The sequence below is a fragment of the Ursus arctos genome, unplaced genomic scaffold (assembly GCF_023065955.2).
Source record: "Ursus arctos isolate Adak ecotype North America unplaced genomic scaffold, UrsArc2.0 scaffold_16, whole genome shotgun sequence".
In the NCBI taxonomy this organism is placed as follows: domain Eukaryota; kingdom Metazoa; phylum Chordata; class Mammalia; order Carnivora; family Ursidae; genus Ursus; species Ursus arctos.
Genome location: NW_026622830.1, coordinates 15,744,693 through 15,765,769, shown reverse-complemented (window position 1 = coordinate 15,765,769; position 21,077 = coordinate 15,744,693). Strand labels below are relative to the sequence as shown.

The following is a 21,077-nucleotide window of genomic DNA, read 5'->3' as shown; positions in this document are numbered from 1 at the left end:
TGCTGGATGGAGTGAGTTTTCTACCCTCTTGGTCATTCCCACGGAGGCCATGGTCCTTGCATGTCAACCCCCCCAACCCCGGCCCCCAATAAAGTCCTTTGAGATCTGATGCAGTGGCGCGTTCTGGTCCCTCCCTTTCTCAGCTCCCAGAGGGGGTCAAGAAAGGAAGGAAACTGAGCAGGGGGAGATGGAGTGAGGGCAAAACCAGCTCTAGAGGAAGGCCAGGAGAGGGGGCTGACAGCCCCTACTCTGTGCCAGGGGCCACAACCAGCTCAGTGCACGCGTGCACGGGTGTGCACTACTATTCCCTTTTACCAATGAGATGAACGAGGCTTAGGGTGACCGCCCATTTCCAAATGCTGGAAATCTGGAAATGAGTGAAGAGAAACAAGGATGCTGTTGTGAGTTTAGTATTCGCAGATTATATCCTTCTTCCTTTTTAAAAAATTATTGATGTCTTTATATTGGGGAGGAAAAAGGCTTGCTAGCCCTATGCCAATTTCCTGAAATGTTCTGGAAATTTAAGTGGCACGTGACCCCTTGAATTAAATGGTACACATAAGGTTATATAGCTAGCAGGGAGCAGGCATAGGATTTGAATTTAGCTTGATCTGACCTCAAAGCCTGTGTGATTTTGATTGCCCCACATTGCCTTCCCATGCCGAGTACCAGAATGACCATGACCATGACGACCACTGGCATCTACGAACTGCTTAGTACACTCTTTAACCTCATTGAATTATCACAGCCGTCTTCAGTGATACGTACGTTCCTGTCCACCTTTACAGACATAACACCTGAGGCAAAAGAAGCTGGATTTGAGTATGTCCTGTGTGACTCAGGGGCCCGATGTCTTAATCCATTTCCTTGCTGCCTCTCAACTAAGAAGGGGGAAACTCAGAGACTGGACAAAGCAGAAAGTGCCATTGTAAGGGGTGGGAATTCAGACGACCTCCTAGTTTCCCCACTTTTGAAACCGCCCTTGAGAAGAGCCCATGCCAACAGAGCAATGAGCAGGTCGGGCTTGCTCAGCTAGCCAAGGCCTGGACACTGCAGACCTGGGGGCGGGACTCAGGTGAGGCGGGTTGCTCATAGCATCCTGGTTTGTCAAGCTGCTGTTCTAACTGAAAGGGAACTTTTGCTGCAAGAAATTTTTAACTAAACATTCAAGCCTCTGTAGTATTTTGTACTCTCTGAAGATCTTCATAGCCCAATCTCATTTGATTGCTTGTTTGTTCATACATTCATTCACCAACCGAGCAGGTTAAGAGTGGAGACTCTGGAGCCAGATTGTCTCAGTACAAATTTAACTTTGTGGCTAAGTGTGCTTGGGCAGTTTACTGTGAATTCTCAGTGCCTGTCTCATCTCTAAGTGGGGACACGAACAGTATCTGCCTCCTGAGGGCATTCAAGACATTAAATAAATGAATACATGGGAAGCGCTTAGAGCAGTGTCTGGCATAGAGTAAATACTATAAAAGTGTCAGCTCTGAGCACAGTGGTCACTAATATATAGATCAGGATAGACAAACTATGGCTTACAAACCAAATCTGGCCCACTGCCTGTTTTTTATAAATAAAGTTTTATTAGAACACAGCCATGCTCATTTGTTTATATAATGTCTATGGCTGATTTCATGCTTCCACAGCAGACATGAGTAGTTGCCAGAGACCACATGTATTTACTATCTGGCCCTTTATAGAAAACATTTACTGATCCCTGAGGATCTATAATGTTCCTATGCTCCTGGAGCTGGTAACTGTAGTGTAACAGTCAGGCATTAAACAGAAGGTGAATACAAATAATTTATTGTAATGGAAGGAAGTGCCTGGGAAAAGAACGGGGAATTACAAGAGTGCCATCTAAACTACACGTGGGTCTTCTGCAGCGAGATGTGTTTTCTTTCTTAAAAGATTTTATTTATTTACTTATTTATTTAAGAGAGGGAGAGAGAGCGTGCACACACACTTGTGCAAGCTCGAGTGGGGGTGGGGGTGGGGGGAGAGGCAGAGGGAGAGAATCCTGAGTAGACTCTGTGCTGAGTGGAGCCCAATGCGGGGCTCGATTCCATGACCCTGAGATCATGACCCAGTGGAAATCAAGAGTTGGATGCTTAACTGACTGAGCACCAAGGTGCCCTGCGAGATGTGTTTTGATGAAGGAGAGAAGCTGGTCAGTCTCCAAGGCAGTAATGACAATGTGGGTAGAAAGCTGGGGGAGAGCACGCAGGGCAAGATCAGGTTCTAAAAGAGGCCTGCTGTGTGAGAAGGAAAGGGAGGGAACTGACCCTGGGAGGGGAGGGGCAGCAGGGGCCAAATCATGAATAATCCTGGAGCTTCACTCAAGACAATGGGGAGGCATGGCAGGATTATAACAGTGGACTGACATGTCAGATTTGCATTTGAAAAGATAATTCTGCAGCATTCAAGGGGAATAGATTTGACAGGCTCAGAGTGGATGCTAGGATCCAGGTAAAAGGCTATTTCAATCATCCAGGTGAGAAGGCTATTTCAATCATCCAGGTGAGAAATGACGATGGCGGGGTGCCTGCGGGGCTCAGTCAGTTGAGCATCAGACTCTTGATGATGGTTCAGCTCCTGAGATGGAGCCCCACATCGGGGTCCACGCTCAGTGGGGAGTCTGCTTGAGATTCTCTATCCCCCTCTCCCTCCACCCTGCTCTAGCACATACTCTCTAGATAGATAGATAGATAGATAGATAGATAGATAGATACAAGGATGGTTTAAACCAAGATGGCAGCACTGGAGACAGGGAGAAGCAGATACATTTGTGACATGTTTAAGAAGTGGAATTCAAGGGGCACCTGGGTGGCTCAGTCAGTTGGGCATCTGCCTTCAGCTCAGGTCGTGAGGCTGTAGTCCTGGGATCAAGCCCCTAGTCGGACTTCCTGTACATTCAGGAGCCTGCTTCTCCCTCTCCCTCTGCCCCTCCCCGCCCCCACTCATGCTCACTCACTCTTGCACTCTCTCTCAAATAGATAAATAAGATCAAAAATTTAAAAAAAAAGAAGTGGAATTCAAGTGGACTTTGTAGTGGCTGGGTGTGGGTGGGAAGGAAGTGGAGTGGATGAGGGTGTCGTTTTATCAAGATGGGGAATTTAGGGGAAGGAGTTTTGATGGAAGTGAGGAGTAGGAGTGCAATTAGGGGCATATCGTATTTGAGATATCCATGGAACACAGGTGGAGAGATCTAGGAGGCAGCTGGGTATATGAATCTGGTGTCCAGAGGAGAAATTAGGTTGGAGATCAGGATGGACAAACTACTGCTTACAAGCCATAGGTTGGAGATACACAATTGGGAATCACCAGTATGCAGATGACCGTCAAAACCAGGGTAATGTATGTGATTATGGGAGGAGAGATAACAGAATGAAAAAAAATAGAGAAGGAAATCTAGAATTGAGCTCCAAGTAACTTTAGTATTTGAGGACAGGTAGCGAGACATGAAACATCAAGAGACAAAAGAAAAAACCAGTCAAGAAGGAAGAAATCCAGAAGACTATGGTAGTATAGATGCTAAAGGGAGTCAGCTGTCAAGTGCAGTTGGGGGTTCCAGTAAAATGTCCTTTGAATGTGTAGGCATGGAGCCATTCCATTTCACCAGCGAAGACTCAGTGGTGTGTGTGGGGGGGGGGGTGGAACAGAAACCAGACTGAAGAGGGTAGTGTTGTAGGAGGGAATGGGAACAAGAGAGCCCTGGTGTAGACAGCTATTTTCAAAGTCTGGCATCAGAGGGTGGAAAGAGGTGATGTACTGGCAGAGATAGGGAAGGAAGTTATTAAGGGAGGATTATTTTTAAATAAAAGAAATCTTACAGGATATTTAAACATTGGTAGGATTCTGCTTCTAGAAATTTGTCCTACAGATATACTTTCCACACGCAGGTCAAGACACGTGTAGGAAGACATTCACTGTGTGTAGTGACAAGAGCCTGGAAACATCCTGAATGTCCAGCAACAGAACACGAGTCAAATCACTCATGGGACAGTCACACCCCTGGATCAACACTCAGGAGAATGAGGCGGATCTGCCGGCGTAGAAACAGCCCTTAGATCCCAAGCCTAGATCCCAAGCCGGAAAGCGCAAGGGGCAAAAGCGCCTCTTCAACATGGTCCCGTGTGTTTTGTGCATTGACATTTGTGTGTGTGTATTAGTCAGCTCGGGCTGCCATCACAAAATACCGTCGGCCAGGTGGCTTAAACAACAGAAAATGATTTCCTCACAGGTCAGGTGGAGGCGGCAAGTCCAAGATCCTGGAGCCAGCATAGTGGGGCTCCGGGGAGAGCTCTCTTCTGGGCTTGCAGAGAGCTCCCTTCTCACTGTGTCCTCACAGGGCAGGGAGAGAGCGAGCTCTCCGTGCCTCTTCTCTTAAGGACACTTATCCTATCAAATCAAGACCCCACCCTCATGACCTCATTTAACGTTAATTACTCCCTAAAGGTCCTACCTTGAAATACAATCACCTTGGGAGGTTAGAACTTCAACATATGAATTTGGGGAGGAAACCATTCAGTCCATAGCAGTGTGTATCTGCATATGTTTAAGTGCCGGAAACACAGACAAGAATTTGTTTAAAAGGTCCATGGAGTGAGATGTGGGAACTAGGGTAGGAGGAAGGCTTATTTTTCATTATATGCTGCTTGTGCAATTTTTCTTTTTCTTTTCTTTTTTTTAAACTTTATTTATTTATTTGACAGAGAGCGAGAGAAAGCACAAGCAGGGGGAGCAGCAGAGGGAGAGGGAGAAGCAGGCTCCCCACTGAGCAAGGAGGCCAGTGCCAGGCTCGATCCCGGGACTCTGGGATCATGACCTGAGCCGAACGCAGATGCTTAACCGACTGAGCCACCCAGGCACCGCATGTTTGTGCAATTTTCATTTTTAACACGTGAATGTACTACTTTTTTCATTAAAAAAAAAACTAGTTTTAAACAAATGAAGGCAAAAAGAAAGATCCCATCACATGGTTCAAGTTAAAAAGACTGACACCAATAAACAGCGATAAGGAGCTCTCTTACCCCATTGTCAGGAATACAAGATGGTAGGACCACTTGGGACAACTGCTTGAGAGTTGCTTATAAATGAAACATACATATACCATATCAACTGGCAATTCCTTTCCTGGAAATTTAACCAAGGGAATGAAAACGTACGTCTCCATGAAGCCTTGTTCATGACTACACATAGCTGCTTGATTCTTAAAAGCCCCAAACCGGCAATCCCAGTGACTGTGACCAGGCGAATGGATGAACAAATTACAGTACGTCCATTCAGTGCAATACTCCTCAGCAAAAAGGGACACGAACGTAGATGAATCTCACCACCATGCCAAGCAAAGGAAGCCAGGCACAAAAGAGTAGATGCTGTCCGATTCTATTTCTATGATACCCTAGAAAAGACAAATCTAACCGAGAGGGGCAAAAGCAGATCAGTGTTGCCTGGAGCGGGAGGTGCCGCAGGATTAATGGCAAGGGAATAAAGAGAACTTTTGGGGGTCATAGAAATGTTCTGTATCTTGAATAAGGTTATAGTTACATGGGTATATATATTTATCCAAATTCATAAACCTGTATACCTAAAAATGGTACATTTGATTATATGTAACTTATACCTCTAGAAGGTTGATTTTAAAAGTCTAAAGAGAGGGGTGTGCCTGAGTGGCTCAGTCAGTTAAGCATCTGCCTTCAGCTCAGGTCATGGTCTCAGGGTCCCGGGATCGAGCCTTGCATCTGGCTCCCCACATATTGGGGAGCCTGCTTCTCCCTCTGCCCTCCACCCCCCCCCCGCTCTGCTGGCTTGTTCTCTCTCTCTCATGCTCTCTCTCTCTCAAGTAAATAAAGGAAATCCTAAAAAAAAAAAAAATTCTGAAGAGGGAGAGGTTGAATGTATAGGAGAAGCCCCACGTGCTCACGCAGGATTCGTGGGGGGGGGTTGGGGGGGAAGAGGCAGGTGCACACCGGGTGGATCTGGATGAAAGGAGGAGAGTGAAGGGCATGTGCAGGTGATGGTGGGGAGTTCAGGCTGGTCCAGGTTTAAGGCTTCTTTCTTCTCTGTGCAGAAGGTAAAGTCTCGTCCTGCTGAGGATGACAATGGAAAAGGTGTGAGGAGTGGAAAGATTGGAAATAGAGGTAGAGACTAGAAAAGCCAGGAGAAGGGAAACGGGGTAGAAGTTCTGGGCAGCATGGAGGGGCCAATCAGAGTAGGTGATTTCAGAATCCCAGTTCAATCCTCCAGTCCCAACACTGGGACAGAAGAAATGGGACTGCTCCCAGAGAAGCCAGGGAGCAGGTGTATAGCAAGTACGCGAGAGGGCTGAGTTGCAGGGGTGCTCAGCAGTCAGAGGGCAGAATGCTCATTTCAGCAATAGGTTGCCTTTGGAATGAGAGAGGGAAGGAGACTAATGGACCAGGGGAGACGGCAGGCAGAGTGCCTTTGGCCCAGGGGCCTGGAGTCAGACCTCTTTCTCCATCCCTCATAGCACTCCTCGGTTTGTAATCGTATCTGTGTCATAATACCTTTGACTAAATAATCTTTAATAGTGTCTGACAAATGTCCATCTGCCCCAGGAGTCCATAAGTTCCATGGGTGCAGGGATGATGCCTACTTTTTTTTTTTTAAGATTTTATTTGTTTATTTGAGAGAGAGAGAGAGAGGGAGCACAAGCAGGGTGAGGGGCAGAGGGAGAAGCAGACTCCCCACTGAGCAGGGAGCTGGATGCGGGCTCGATCGCGGGACTCCAAGATCATGACCCGAGTCGAAGGCAGATGCTCAACCGACTGAGCCACCCAGGAGCCCCAGTGATGCCTACTTTGCTCATTTCTGTATCTCTGGAGTCTAGCACAGGGCCTGGTATACAGTGGGTGCTCAGTAAATATATATTAGATGAAGGGGAGATTGTGGTTTTTAATGCTCACTCAACTCCTTTCTTGCCAGCTGTGAGATGGCAGGGAAGCAACTTCTCTGTGTGGCTCAATTTCCTCCTTGAGGTTTAATTTAAACGTCGTGATGCCCACATGTATCTCCCGGCATCCAGTAGGTGTTTAATACGTACCGTCTCCCACCCGTTCCTTTTCTCTGCCACCCCTCCCTCTTGCCACATGCCACACCCATTATGTGGAGCCAATAAAACCCAGCCCAGGTTGGACTCTCACCGCCTCACCCCTTCTGGCCGGTCCCTTACCTCGTGTTGGGGTGAGGGGCTGGTGTCCCCTATATCTGGCTCCAGGTCTCCCCAACCCCAGAACGCAGGACTAGGGCCCAAGTGGACCTCGGGGCTGGCCAGGTTGCCATTGCCATGGTAACAGTGACAGTCCTCGGCCGCAGGTTCCCTAAGTGACTGGTTACTCTTTAACGTATCCACCCACCTTGGGTGATTAGAAGAATCAATAAGATAACCAGGCGGTGGCAGCTGGCTGTACTCACTGCCTTCCTGGTGGACTGGCTCCCGGTGGCCCCGCTGCCGTTGTGTGTGGGGGCCCGGCTCCTCCATGCCCCCGCGTCTCTGGCTGGGTGGGCTCGGCCATGGTCAGTGTGAACGCGCCCCTCGGGGCTCCAGGGGAGAGTCCCTATGGTGAGTGGGACCCGTGGTCGGGGCTCAGGGAGGACTGGGCAGGGCAGGACCATGGTCAAGTTTGGGAGGCCATGGAACGCCCCACTGTGTGTTTCCAAGGAGCCCAAAGACTCTTGCGGGCTCCTCTAGAACGGCAGGAAGCCCGGGGCTACAGGTGACTTGTTTCACTGAAGTCCTACACTAAGGGGCATGGCATTTTTGGTCTGGGAAGTGCTGGGAGGGGCTGTAGGAACCACGGAGCACGGGCTAGCTGGTTTCGCCTGCCAAGAGAGACTGCTTTCCTGGGGATATATCCTAGCGGTCTTTCCGAAAAAGACCCCCAGGCTACCAGGGACCAGTCAAAGCCAACAGGGAGCCCTCCTGGGCCTAGCATGGAGCTAGCTCATGGTCTAGGTGGGACGGGACCCAAGGGGAGAGTTGGCCAACCCCTCTGACGAGGGCCGTCAGGTCTGGATAATTCACCAAAGGGAAGCCCCTTGAATTAACACCCAGCGTGGGGCGTCTGATAAGGGAAATGATCTCATGCTAGATGTATGAAACCCAGGTGCAAGGCTAGGAAAGAGTGTGTTCCTGACGGTGAAAGCTCAGGTTCTGCTCCTGGGGTGACCCCATGATTAGAAGTAACCCAAATGTCCCGTAGTAAAGGATGGGTAAACAAAGCATGATGCGTCTTTCCCAAGGAATGCTGTCCCATTGTTGAAGGAAAAAATGCAGATCTGTGTGCAGATAGGGAAGGGCCTCCAGGTTACCCTCGGAAGAACTGTGTGCAGCATTTCACATTTCCGATAACAGAACGGATATACGCATGTGTGTGTACACACGTTTGTATTTGCATAGAAAACCAGTGGGAAGACAGAAAGACCAGTAACAGTTTTATTGCTGGGGAGGGAGGTTCAAGAAATATTGTTTAATGGGTTTTTTTTTGCACATTTTGGATTTTTAAAAATTAGGTGCGTTTTATAGCTTGATTTAAATCACACAGACACATACAGTGCTTGGCCTCTGGAATCCGGGTTCTAGTTTTGTGACTTTAGACAAATTATTCAACATTTGTGTGCCTCAGGTGTCTTCTCTTTGCTGTGGAGAGAGGGTGTCTTATAGGCCCTCACTGAGGATGAAAGGAGACCAAGGTGTAAGCTCTTGGCACCGGGTACATAATAAGGAGTCCGCAAATATTATTGAATATTGTCATCAGCTGAGGATAGATGGCCTCAGGGAATCAGGGGCCGATCTCTTCACTGGTCCAGGGGATCATTCTGTGATCCGCCATCAAGCAGAAGTGTGTGATGGGGGGGAGGGGGGCAGGGGAAGTAGCAGGAGCCGAGGAACCAAAAATTGCCTGGGGATCCATCCCCCACGCCCAGCGTGTGACCTTGGGCAAGTTACTTCCCCTCTCTGAATCTATTTCTCCACCTGCAAAATGGAGAGACCTGACAAGACCTATCTCGCAGAGGGGCGGTGCAGCGAGAGGAGATAGCATAGCTGAAGGGCTGCACATGCCCTAGCTGCTTCATCCATGGTTAAGACACAATTGTGAGACTCGATCAACCCTGTAGCCAGAGGAAGACTGTCTGCATAGGGACCAGATAGTCAGCTTCTGAGGAAGGAGAGCTCCAGGCCACAAGCCTAGGCTAAGGGTGAACAGAAGGCGCCCCACGTTCCTTCCAGGAGGTACTGTAATAATAATAATACCCGACGGCCTTTCCCTGTCTCCCAGGTCTATGCACTTTGTAGGTGTCTTCACACCCCTTCACCCCGACCCCTACGCGGTACTCATCACCAAGCAAGTGGGCCACCCGCATTTATTGGGTGGCTGGATGGATAGATGGTTGGACGGATGGATGTTCTCTGCCTATGACTTCATTTAGAATTCTTAAAATAGTTGTTCCAGATAACAGTATTGTTATCTCCAAGGGTAGAAGAGAAAACTAAAGCTCAGGATTGTTAAAAAAAAAAAATCATCTGACTTCAGTCCACTTGTGACCCTCTTGACTAAGCTACAAATCTGGCTGGGCAGAGAAAGGAGCGCTCCTCTGGTCAGATTTGCAGGACCCATCAACAGAAGAACATTGTCGGCCTGGGACGGTTGGGCATTTGTTGGTGTGTGTGTGTGTGTGTGTGTGTGTGTGTGTGTGTGCACCTTCCTTTTCGGAGAAAATAAATCTGGGTTAGCATCCTGGGTCTGCACCCTCCCTTTAAAGCTGTGTGGCCTACTCCTCTCTGAGCCCTCATGTTTCACCTATAACATGAACTAGGGACGTTGTGCAGAAAAGCTCTAGGAAAAATGCCCTTTCTGATGAAAGATAATACCGCACCCCGAAAGATAATACCGCACCCCCCAAGGCTGCAGTTGCAGAGTCAAGTCGCAGGGTAAGGGACGTGGTACATAGCAGAGCCTCAGGAGAGGTATTGGCCGGCAAGGTTGTAGTTAGAATCATATGAGTTAATACAGGAGTGCTCAGAATAGTGCCTGACACAGAGTAAATGTGCCATAAATCTCAGTTGCTGTCTCACATTTTTGAACCCTGGTAGGACAGTCTTTAAAGGGCTGTGCTTTGGTGTGGTGATACTGGGTGAACTTGACCTTCTCCTGGGCTTGCAGCACACTCATGGCACACTGGCTTCTCCTTTATAGTTCTTTTTTTTTTTTTTTTTAAAGATTTTATTTATTTATGTGACAGAGAGACAGCCAGCGAGAGAGGGAACACAGCAGGCGAGTGAGAGAGGAAGAAGCAGGCTCCTAGCAGAGGAGCCCGATGTGGGACTCGATCCCGGAACGCCGGGATCACGCCCTGAGCCGAAGGCAGACGCTTTAACGACTGCGCCACCCAGGCGCCCCTCTCCTTTATAGTTCTCATCACAACTCGGATCAGATAGCATCGGGGTGTTGTGGTGTCTGTGTCCCCCACTCAGCTATAAGCTGCGTGAAGTCAGAGACCATCAGTGGTTTGTTCGGCCCGCACACGTCTGGCACAGAACAGATGCTCAGTAAGCATTTGTGGGATGAATGGACTGAAGGAGGTTTTAAGAAACAACCCTATGACAATGGTCAACAATGTCAGCCAGATCCATGCTCTTCCCTCCTTCTTCTCTCCCTGCTCATCGTATTGGCTTTACAGACCCAGCATGGCTGGCACAGTATCAGGTATCTCGTCTACCCTCAAGTGTCTGAAGCTGGAAGGGATATTCCTTGAAGCACTTGTTTCTTTTATCAAAAAGAAAATTCCCCCAGAAACCTCCCAGCAGACTTCCCTGGCTCAGGGAAAGCTGAGATCAAGTATCCAGTGGAAAGAAATGGGAAAGCCAAGATTGGCTTAGACCAACGATATTCTTTTCTTTGGGTCTGGCACAGTACTGCTCCAAACAAAATCAGGGTCCTCTCGGAACGGGTTTCTCAGCTTCAGGACTAGGGACATTTTGGCTTGGACGATGCTTGATTGCAGTGGCTGTCCTGTGCATTGCCAGATATTTAGCAGCTTTCCTGGCTTTGACTCACTCGGTGCCAGTAGCATCCTCCCTATCAGTTGTGCCAACCAAAAATGTCTGCAGACATTTCTCAATGTGCCCCGGGCACACACAACACTACTGTGTTACAAGGAAGCAGGAAGAGCTGCTGTGTGGTGTCTGCCACAATGGAATATCCTGTGACTCTGACGTTGTCATGTTTGCTGTGGGTGCCAGGAACTAGCTCACAGGCAAATCTGGAGCTGCCCTTAGCAATTATGAGGATAAGATGCTATAGTGTGCTTATCTATGTGCTAACCAGACTCCTGGCTTCACTATTTTCCTGCCCTCTCCTATGCTTTTTCTTTTAACAAGCTTCCCTTAATTATTTGTTTTGGTCCTTTGGGAATTTGTCATTTTTGTAAGCATTTCAAATCTCCTGAAGGCAAGGTCTGTATTTGTCTGATACCTGCTGTTTTATTATAGGCTACCACAGGACCTGGCCCTATGTTGACTTTGATAGAGGCTTATTGAATGAATGAATGAATGAATGAATGAATGAGAAGATGGATGGATGTGATGGGTGGGTGGGTAGATGAGTGGATGGGTAGGTATGGTGGATGAATAAGTAGATGGATGGGATGGATGAAGAGATATGTGGATGGATGTATAAGTGGATGAATAAGTAACTGCATAGATGAGTGGATGGATGGATGGATGGATGGATGGATGGATGGATGGATGGATGATGGGTGGGTGGATGGAAGGGTAGATGGATGGGTGGGTGGATGGATGGGTGGATGAATAGGTGGATGGATGAGTGGAAAAGTGGATGGATGGATGGGGGATGGGTGGATGGATGGAAGAATGGATGGATGGATGGATGGATGGGGGATGGATGGATGGATGGAAGAGTGGATGGATGGATGGATGGATGGATGGGAGATGGGTGGATGGATGGAAGAGTGGATGGATGGATGGATGGTTGGATGAGATAGGCGGGGCTGGGCGAGCAGCACCTGTAAGTGCTCAGGGCAGAACAAGTAAGGAGATGGGGTGATTTGGCCACTGGTCGACAATCCTTCATCAGAGCAGGATATCTAAGTGACAGATGAGCCTGATGTTTCCTGGGTAAGTGGGTCTAGTTCCCTTGACCAATAGTATCAGCCTCAGGCCAGATCAGAGGCTGTTGTCAGAGGCAGTTTGATTAAGTAGCTCTCCCACTGAAAGCTGTACAACGGTTGACACTTTGCTTCAGCCATCTGAGTCTGAATTTCTTCATCCATCAAATGAAACTTGGTTGTTGTGAGGATTCTACGAGCTAATGAAGGAGGAAAGTATCATAAACTACAAAATGCTTCATTTCCCTGAAGGGTTGATGGGTCCAAAGTTGTTCGGAGGCCAGATGTTGGCCAGCTATAGGACTGTGTTGGATGTCAGGCGTGGCTGCTCCCACTCTTCGTTCCTTAAGTAGACTCCCCCACCCTTTTCCCTTGCCTCCCCTCTTTTATCACCTCTTCCCATTTCACCTCAACTCAGTTTCAGCCTCTATGGTTCACTGGTTCACAAACCTAACTGCAAATGGAAAACCTTCTTAGAATGACATGTTTTGGAGCTCCTCTCCAGACCTGGTGAATTAGAATCTCCTGGGGTGAGTTTCAAGAATCTTAAATTTTTTATTAGGTTCCTTATGTGATTTTGGGTCCAGATGAGCTAAAGTATAGAAACCATCATCTTATTTTGTCCCAATTTATAAAGGGAGGTTGTCGATGCCCAGAGTGGATCCTCTCTCCACCCAGGAGCCTCCTGTATTCATTACATCACTGAGGGCTTATGGAATACAAGCATTCTGCTAGGAATGGAGGAGAATGAAATGTGGCTTCAGATCTTGGAGAGCACCCCATCTGGTGGGAAAGACAGATCCCCTAGCCACAATCAAAGACAGAGTGACAGGATGTGGTTGGATAGGGCACACAAAGAGACTTAGGAGGAGGGCAGGGGATCAGGGACCTCTTGACCCTGGAGAAGTGGACTTATATTGAAGCTAAAACCCAAAGGTTTAGCAGGGATCAGCCAGGAGAGGGAGGGGAATACCATATGCAAAGGCCTAGAGCCTGGCATACCCTGCAAGGATTTTACTTGTACTTAACTGCAATTCATTCGATCCTTTATTGAAAGTATCTTGGGACTTTCCTGATTGTTCTGTGAATGATTTATCTCATTCCTAAAACATTATGAGATGCTTACCTGTACGAACTATGCCTTCCATTTCTTTCTGACTCACATGCCTCTAGCATGAGGGTGGGCCTGGAAAGAAGAAAGGAATCTGTTCCCAATGAAGCCCTTCTTATGCAACAGGCAGGACTCTGGCGTTACTTTAGATGTTTTCTCCCTTTTATTTTTAACATTTCATTCACTCATTCATTCATTCATTCATTCACGTAATCTCTACACCCAGTGTGGGGCTCAAACTCACGACCCCGAGATCAAGAATTGCACGCTCCACCAACTGAGCCAGCCAGGTGCCCATGTCTTCCCTTTCAATCCTTGCAATGACCTATCAGGGTGAGGAATATTATCATCATTTTATAGATGGGGGAAAATGAGATTCAGAGTTGTTAAGGCAGTTTTCCTGCATCACACAGCGAATGAGTGATGAACATCTAGTCTGCTTGACCCCAAATCTTCATTCTTTCAGCTACACCTGTTACCCTACAATAGCCTCTGAGGAGCCATCGTGATTAGCAGCTCGGAGCCGAGAGGCAGGCTTGGGGTTGCCACCTTTGTCATCTGTCAAATGGGATGATAATGATGGTACCCCCTTTCTAGGGTTATTGGGAGAATCCAGTGAGGTTTATACCTGGAAAGTATTGAATATCTGGCACCTAGAAAGCGCCATATACATTTTCATGATTCTTACACCACCTGTGGAGTGTGCACCTTGCATGGGAGAGGGACAGGGTGTTTACTGTGTGCTAAGCACCTCGTAGCAGCCATGGGACACACTGAAATGAACGAGGGCTATGGAACTGGCTGTTCCACGTAGTTGGCTGGGTGGAGAGTCAGAACAAAGCCTAGTTCCCAGCCTTGGGATGCGCTCTGTTCTCAAGGGCCTGGTTCATAGTCTGGGTCTATGGGGAGCAGACGGGAGGCATGGACACAGTGGGAGCTTTGTGGCCCCACTCAAGTCATTCTGCTGGCTCTCTGCCTCGTCTTCTGAGAAAAGAGGGCATGCTTCTTACTCAGAAGTCATCATGCATTATTCACTGGAGCTCGAGGAGTCAAGAAGGATTTCCCAGGGTTCCCTTTTGAGGCCAGTATGGGGGTTCAAATGAAGCAGGCTCCTAGCCTCCCCCACTCACAACGTCTGGTTCAACCAGAGAAGCTGCATGCTGCCTTTGAATGGGAACATTTGATGCAAGGACTCCACAGTTCAACAGTGTTTGGAAAGCCAGAGGACCGGTCAGTGTGTTTCAAGATGCAGTCTTCACCCATTAATGCCTCATGCAATTTAGTGGGTTTATGATTTAGGGCAACCCTAGCTGATGTGACAAATGAACCCCAGATGGAAGTTAGAAGTTTATTTACCTCTGTCATCCAGGGACCCTAGAAGTGGCCCCTGACTCAGAATGACATTTGTCATTTCTGCTCACATTCCATTGGTCAGGACTAGTCACATGACATTGGTCAAAAGCAGCGGAATCTGGGATGCGTGGTCCCTATAGGCCAGCTGTTTTCCAGGAATCGCTCTAAACTGTGGAAGGGGGACATGAATTTGTTGCTATACAGTTGACCGCCATAGTGCGGGGTCAGGCACGCACACAGGTGCCCCCCCCCACAACACAAATACATAGGGCGAATGTAATACACGATTTTTAATGTCAAATATTTCAATAAAAAAGTGCACAGATACATAGATAGTGATAAAGCAGATGTGACCAAATGTTCCTCACTTATTGGAATCTCGGTGAGGGATAAGTCAGTGCTCACTGTACTATTCTTTCAATCTTTACTAGGTTTGGAAATTTTTGAAGTAAAATGTTGGGGGAAATATAATTGTTAAAATCTGCTAGACTTATGAATAGACTAGAACAAGCTGTAAATAGAAAAAGATTTAATTTAAGCTTAGGGGCTTTGCCTTGTAACTTGAATACAAGGGTCGGCAAAGTTTTTCTGTAAAAGGGCCAGATAGTGAATATGTGGGGCTTTGCAGGCCAGGTGGGAGCTGTGGCAACCACTCAGCTCTGCTGTTGGAGGACCTTGGCTGCATAAAGCAGCCGTGGGCAACATGTAAATGAATGAATGGGGCTGTGTTCCAATAAAACCTTATTTACAAAAACAGGCAGTGGGCCAGATTTAACCAAGAGGTTTTAGTGTGCTGACCCTTGCTTTAATATATGATTTTTAAAAAGCCTTTGAAGCACACATTTTTTATTTCAGGCAGGTATCTTAGTCCTAGACCTTAACTCAACAGTCTTTATTAGAAATTATAGATCAGCACATCCCAGCTATTAGGGGCCCCGAGTCTGTTAATGACCCTCACTGTGTTAGACAACATAATTTCAGCACATTTGCTGTTGATATAATCAGCTGGTTTCTTTCATTATCATTTCTTGCCTTTTCTTTGAATAAAAATGTACTATTTGGGGCACCTGAGTGGCTCAGTCAGGTGAGCATCCGACTCCTGATTTCCACTCAGGTCACGATCTCAGGGTCGTGAGATCGAGCCCCACATGGGACTCCGTGCTCAGCGACGAGTCTGCTTGAGATTCTCTCTCTCCCTCTGCCTCTGCCCCTCCCCCCCCACTTGCCCGCTTGTGCTCACTCTCTCAAAATAAATAAAATCTTTAAGAAAAAGTACCATTTAAAAGAATATTTTCATGGAAGTATAATGTTCATACAGACAAGAACATGAATTATAATCAGAAACAGATAGTGAAATTTCACAAAGACAACCACATTTTTTTTTTAAGATTTTATTTATTTATTCGACAGAGATAGAGACAGCCAGTGAGAGAGGGAACACAAGCAGGGGGAGCGGGAGAGGAAGAAGCAGGCTCATAGCAGAAGAGCCTGATGTGGGGCTCGATCCCATAACGCCAGGATCACGCCCTGAGCCGAAGGCAGACGCTTAACCGCTGTGCCGCCCAGGCGCCCCAAGACGACCACATTTTTAAAAAATGAAGTAGAAGAGAAAACATCCTAGTCCATCCCCTGCAGTAAGAGTAAATTTTGCATGTGTGAGACTCTTGTTTTGTTTATACATGTTTACGGATGGGTGCTTGGGGTGGGGTTGTGATCACAGCAAAACTTTATAAAGTCCTTGCTGGGGCTTTACACATACTAACTCCTTATCTTCACAATGGCCTTGTGATGTAGATGCTATTACTGTCATTCCCGTTTTATAGAGGAGGGAATGGAGGCACAGAGAGGTTGAGTCACTCAGCGAAAGTGATACAGGCATTAAGAGGAAATGCTGAGATTCCAACCCAGGGAGGCAGGCTTGAGTCCCTGTTTTATAGGGTCATGGTCAAAATGGTTTTAAAGCCACTGGACAGAACGTTCCCAAAGGTTCTTTATAGACCTAAAAATAGCATACTTCTCCTTAGGTGTACCCACGGGGAAGGGCTGATTTTAGGAGTACATGGACAAACATTTTGAAACCTTACTGACTATATATTACTGTGTGTTAGAGAATTTTATAACTAGCATACTAAAGCACTAACATAAAACATACTTTTAAAAATTAATATATGCCTTCAAAAGAAAGAAAAATATCAAGTAAATAATTACAGGTAAATAAAGTACAGGTAATAGGCAGATAGATAAAAATTGTGAAGAGAAATACAGATGTCTAGGACTTTGGGGTCAGATACTGAACTTGGCATCATGTGGCCCAGATCTGGGTCCTGGTTCATTCATCTTCCAGTTCTGATTGATTTTATCACGTCTATAGTACTTACTATGGGCCAGCCACTGTTCTAAACAATTCGTAACGATTACTTCCTTTGGTACTGCCATCATACCCATTTCTCAGAAGGGGTAACAAAGGCTCAGAGATATAACTGAACCCCAAACCACACGGACTAGGAGTCAGGGTTGGGATTCAAACCCAGGCATTGTAGCAGTCAGGGCAGTGCTGGCTGGTGTTACTAACAGACCCAAAATGTAAGATAGAAGAGTGTAGCTCCTTCACATGGGGACCCCAGCTCCTTTGGGGTAGATGAGTATTATTATTATTATTATTAAAGATTTTATTTATTTATTTGACAGAGATAGAGACAGCCAGCGAGAGAGGGAACACAAGCAGGGGGAGAGGGAGAGGAAGAAGCAGGCTCCCAACAGAGGAGCCGGATGTGGGGCTCGATCCCACAACGCCGGGATCACGCCCTGAGCTGAAGGCAGACGCTCAACTGCCGTGCCACCCAGGCACCCCCGATGAGTATTATTTTAACCACTGCACTGCATGGTGATAGGTAGAAATTTCTTTGTCATTTCGAGATGCATGTGTTCTGAAAAATGGGTGAATAATGCCAGCTCACCTTACCTCTCAGGATATCTCTGCAGGTGCAACCCATGTTGTTGGTTGTAAAGTCTTAGTATTGTTATGTTAACCAACCAATAACCTTACAGTGTTATTGTGAAGATTAACTGAGATAATGCCGGGAAAGCTCGGGTTCATATACAGATGACATCAGCTGTGGATAACAGTTAATGACAGCAATGTGGTTGTGTATATGGAAACAATGAATATTGACTTATCTCTAGATTGGGAAATAGTTACGTAGGATCTTTCCTATTAGCAAGTTAATACATTACATCTAAGACTGAAAAATCAAGAAGTAGTGGGATAACCATAATATGTAGAAATACAGAGGAAAACTAGCTACAGTAGTTGGAGATGGTTGCCTCCGGGTGGTAGGGCTAGATTCAGGGAAGGGAAGGTGGACAGCGACTATTATTGATTATCAGCTTTGTAAAAATAATTGCTTGCTTTCAACTGTGTACCTGTACGGCTTTGATTAAATTTTTGAAAAGAAAATTTAAATTAAAAAGGAAAAGAGAATAACGAAACCCTATTTCAAACACCCTGGAGTGTACCTGAAAAATAGAGTCCTGAAACGGAAAGCCCCAGAGAGAAAAAGCGAAGTTAAAGTTACAGGAGAAATTCAGAATGTATTCATGTTCAAAATCCCTGCTGAACACCTTTCGGTACCTTTGTGCCGAGTTCTTTTCCCTAACCTACGAGGTCCCATGCAATCCAAGTCTTGTCTGCCCCTCTGCTGGCCTCTCCTGTCTTCATCCCTTTTGCTCACCCTAGTTCAGCCACACTGACCTTTTACTATCTTTTAATCTCTCCAAGCGTATTTCTGCCCCAAGGCCTTTCCCCAGATCTTCCTATAACGGGTTTCTTCTCATAGGTTGGGGCTTAGCTCGAAAGTTTCCCACTTAGAGTATCCCACTTAGTGGCCTTCCCTGACCACCCAAATCTAAGACCGCCCCACCTCCACCGTCACTATCAATCCTCTTATCTTCACAGCTCTGGGACTGTGCATTCATCTGTCTCCTCCACTACGGTGGAAGTTCCATCAGAGCAGGGAGTCTGGCCTCCTGTTGCCTGCTGAATCCTCAGCATGGGGAATGGTGCTTGGCACACACTAGTGCTCTGTAAAATCTGTGGAAGGAGCCAGTACAGCCGAGGACAGCTGAGTTAGTATGCTGAGGGGCTGGATGGGCCCGTGGTCTGGGGAGGAAGCTGCAGCCTCTGCCTGGGCTCTCCCCTGGGTCAACAGGCCTCCCGCTGCCCAGACAGCCACTGTTTGACAACTGTCTGCTGTGGGACTGGCCAGGCGGGCCGCCACACTGCCAAGGCCCCAGGATTCCCCGGGCCTAGCAGCCGAGGCAGCCACACCTCAGGGAGAGCTTGTGAAGGAACAGGTCGAAAAGTTATCCAAACAGGCATGAAGAAGGGCGGAGCACGTGGTGAGACACAGAGGGAACAGTTGGCCCTTCCCTGGGCAGAGCGCAGAGACGCTGGAGGGAGGCCCTGGCACACCCAGTGGCCGGCCTTCCAGGCTGGGCCTCCAGGACCCAGGTCTGGCCCCGGCTCTGGTTCTGACTTGCAGACGGACCACAGGCACTTGCTACCTCTGGGTCTCAGTTTCCTCCTCTGTAAATCAAGGGACCAGGGACCGTGGCAGGTCAGTGGTTTCCAAATTTAAACAAGAAGAAAGAAAAGAAAGAAAGAAAGAAAGAAAGAAAGAAAGAAAGAAAGAAAGAAAGAAAGAAAGAAAGAAAGAAAGAAAGGGAAAGGAAAGAAAGAAAGAAAGAAAGAAAGAAAGAAAGAAAGAAAGAAAGAAAGAAAGAAAGAAAGAAAAGGAAGGAAGGAAGGAAGGAAGGAAGGAAGGAAGGAAGGAAGGAAGGAAAAGAAAGAAAGAAAGAAAGAAAGAAAGAAAGAAAGAAAGAAAGAAAGAAAGAAAGAAAGAAAGAAAAGCAGTGGCAGCCTCTCTTCAAACAAAATCTTACCCGGAAGCCAATTCAGAGGAATGATACAATGGAGGCCGTTGGTTTAAAGCAAGAGTGGAGGGGCGCCCGGGTGGCTCAGTGGGTCAAGCGCCTGCCTTGGGCTTGGGTGGTGATCCTGGGGTCCTGGGATCGAGTCCTGCATTGGGCTCCCTGCTCCACGGGGAGCCTGCTTCTCCCTCTGCTTCTCTCTCTCTTTCTCTTTCATGAATAAATAAGTAAAATCTTAAAAAAAATAATAAAGCAAGTGTGGATGTGTAGGAAGCTGCCCACACCGTAGCCCCAGCCCCTTTGGAGGAGCCCCAGGGTGAAAACCACCGGGCTCCATGGTCTCTGAGTTTCTTCAGGGCTGTGCAGCATAAGAAGCATAGCCAGAGGGGGCATCTAGATTCTTCCAATCAAACAGAGATCCAAGTTCATGCCCCACACTGGGATCTCAGGCAGTTCACTGCACGTTTCTGAGCCTTGGTTTCCCCTCTCTAAACCTGGCATCATAAACATTACCTCCTTGGTGGTATGGTACGTAAGTTCACCACAGAACCCGGCACCTAGTAAATGCTCAATAAGGACAGTGAAAAAGAAAAAATCAATGCTGGTTATTAGGAGAAGTAATCGAAATGAGGAGAAGAGCCAGTTCTTTGTCTTTGCTATGAGTTGGGAAAATAGTTAACCGCCGTGAACCAAGTTTCCTTCTCTGTAAAACATAGTCAAGGATTTGATGGGGACCAGAGGCTGAGATCTGGGTAGTTTGGGGGGTTTTTTGAATATGATTTGAATTGACTGCCAACCTTTAAAAATCCCAGCTTCCTGCTCCTTTCAAACACAATGGGAAGCTGTAGCAACACTGGTCCCCCGTGGCCATGAGACAAGAGTCTACGGGAGCAATTTAGCTTGGCGGTGCTTTCTCTAATTTGGGGCCGTTTCCACCGTTCCTCAATGCCCCTACACCGAAGTTACACTGATGACCATAAACCATTGTTCGTTCGCTGCTGGTTTTCTTACAGGAAAGTGTGAGATTGGCTTATGTACCATCTATTCCGCATACCGTTGAGGGCAATTGGGTTTGGGACCCCTGATTGCTGAGACCAAGGGAAAGCTCATTATTTGTGAAAACGATCTCGTTTTTCATAAGTTTACCATTTTATTTTAACGTGACTGTTGAAACATTTAAAATGACATATGTGGTTCCCATTGTACTCCTGTTGAATGGTGTTGCTCTGGTCCCTTGGACACCATGGCAATGACCGAGTCCACTGCTCACTCATCACCTCTGTGTCCCATGCTGAATAGATCGGTCCTAGCCAAGCCTCGGGCTCCTGTCCCTGGCTGGCTCTTCTCTCCTCCCTACAATTATCTCTGGCGTCCCCACCCTGGTTGCCTGCTTGTCCGTCTGGAGGACCCAGGCTCCAGAACTCCAGTCCTGCCTTCTAGAATTCTCCCCTTGGGAAATCTCACCTCCCAGCCCCCATCTGGCAGCCATTGTGTTTCCTTTATCAGACATTTGCATAACACAATAGTCAAT

At 47.2% G+C, this 21,077-nt stretch overlaps 2 protein-coding genes across 6 annotated transcripts in view; one reads left to right on the top strand and one right to left on the bottom strand.

The window, feature by feature from the left end:
• The window catches only part of FITM2 (fat storage inducing transmembrane protein 2), a 66,860-nt gene that overhangs the window by 29,843 nt on the left and 15,940 nt on the right, over window positions 1-21,077 (bottom strand). Inside the window, exon 2 of one of the 3 annotated variants that reach the window (XM_048222149.2) lies at window positions 13,280-13,339. The exons of the other annotated variants lie outside the window; for them this stretch is intronic. The gene's annotated coding sequence lies outside the window, so the exon portion shown is untranslated. The remainder of the gene's footprint in view (window positions 1-13,279; window positions 13,340-21,077) is intronic. 3 annotated transcript variants of the gene reach the window in all.
• Window positions 7,428-21,077, top strand: part of HNF4A (hepatocyte nuclear factor 4 alpha) — a 58,700-nt gene continuing 45,050 nt past the window's right edge. Inside the window, exon 1 of one of the 3 annotated variants that reach the window (XM_048222147.2) lies at window positions 7,428-7,588. In XM_048222147.2, coding sequence (XP_048078104.1) covers window positions 7,540-7,588 — 49 coding nt within the window. In that variant the 5' untranslated portion in view covers window positions 7,428-7,539. The remainder of the gene's footprint in view (window positions 7,589-21,077) is intronic. The other 2 variants (XM_048222148.2, XM_044385840.3) reach the window with 2 other exon arrangements.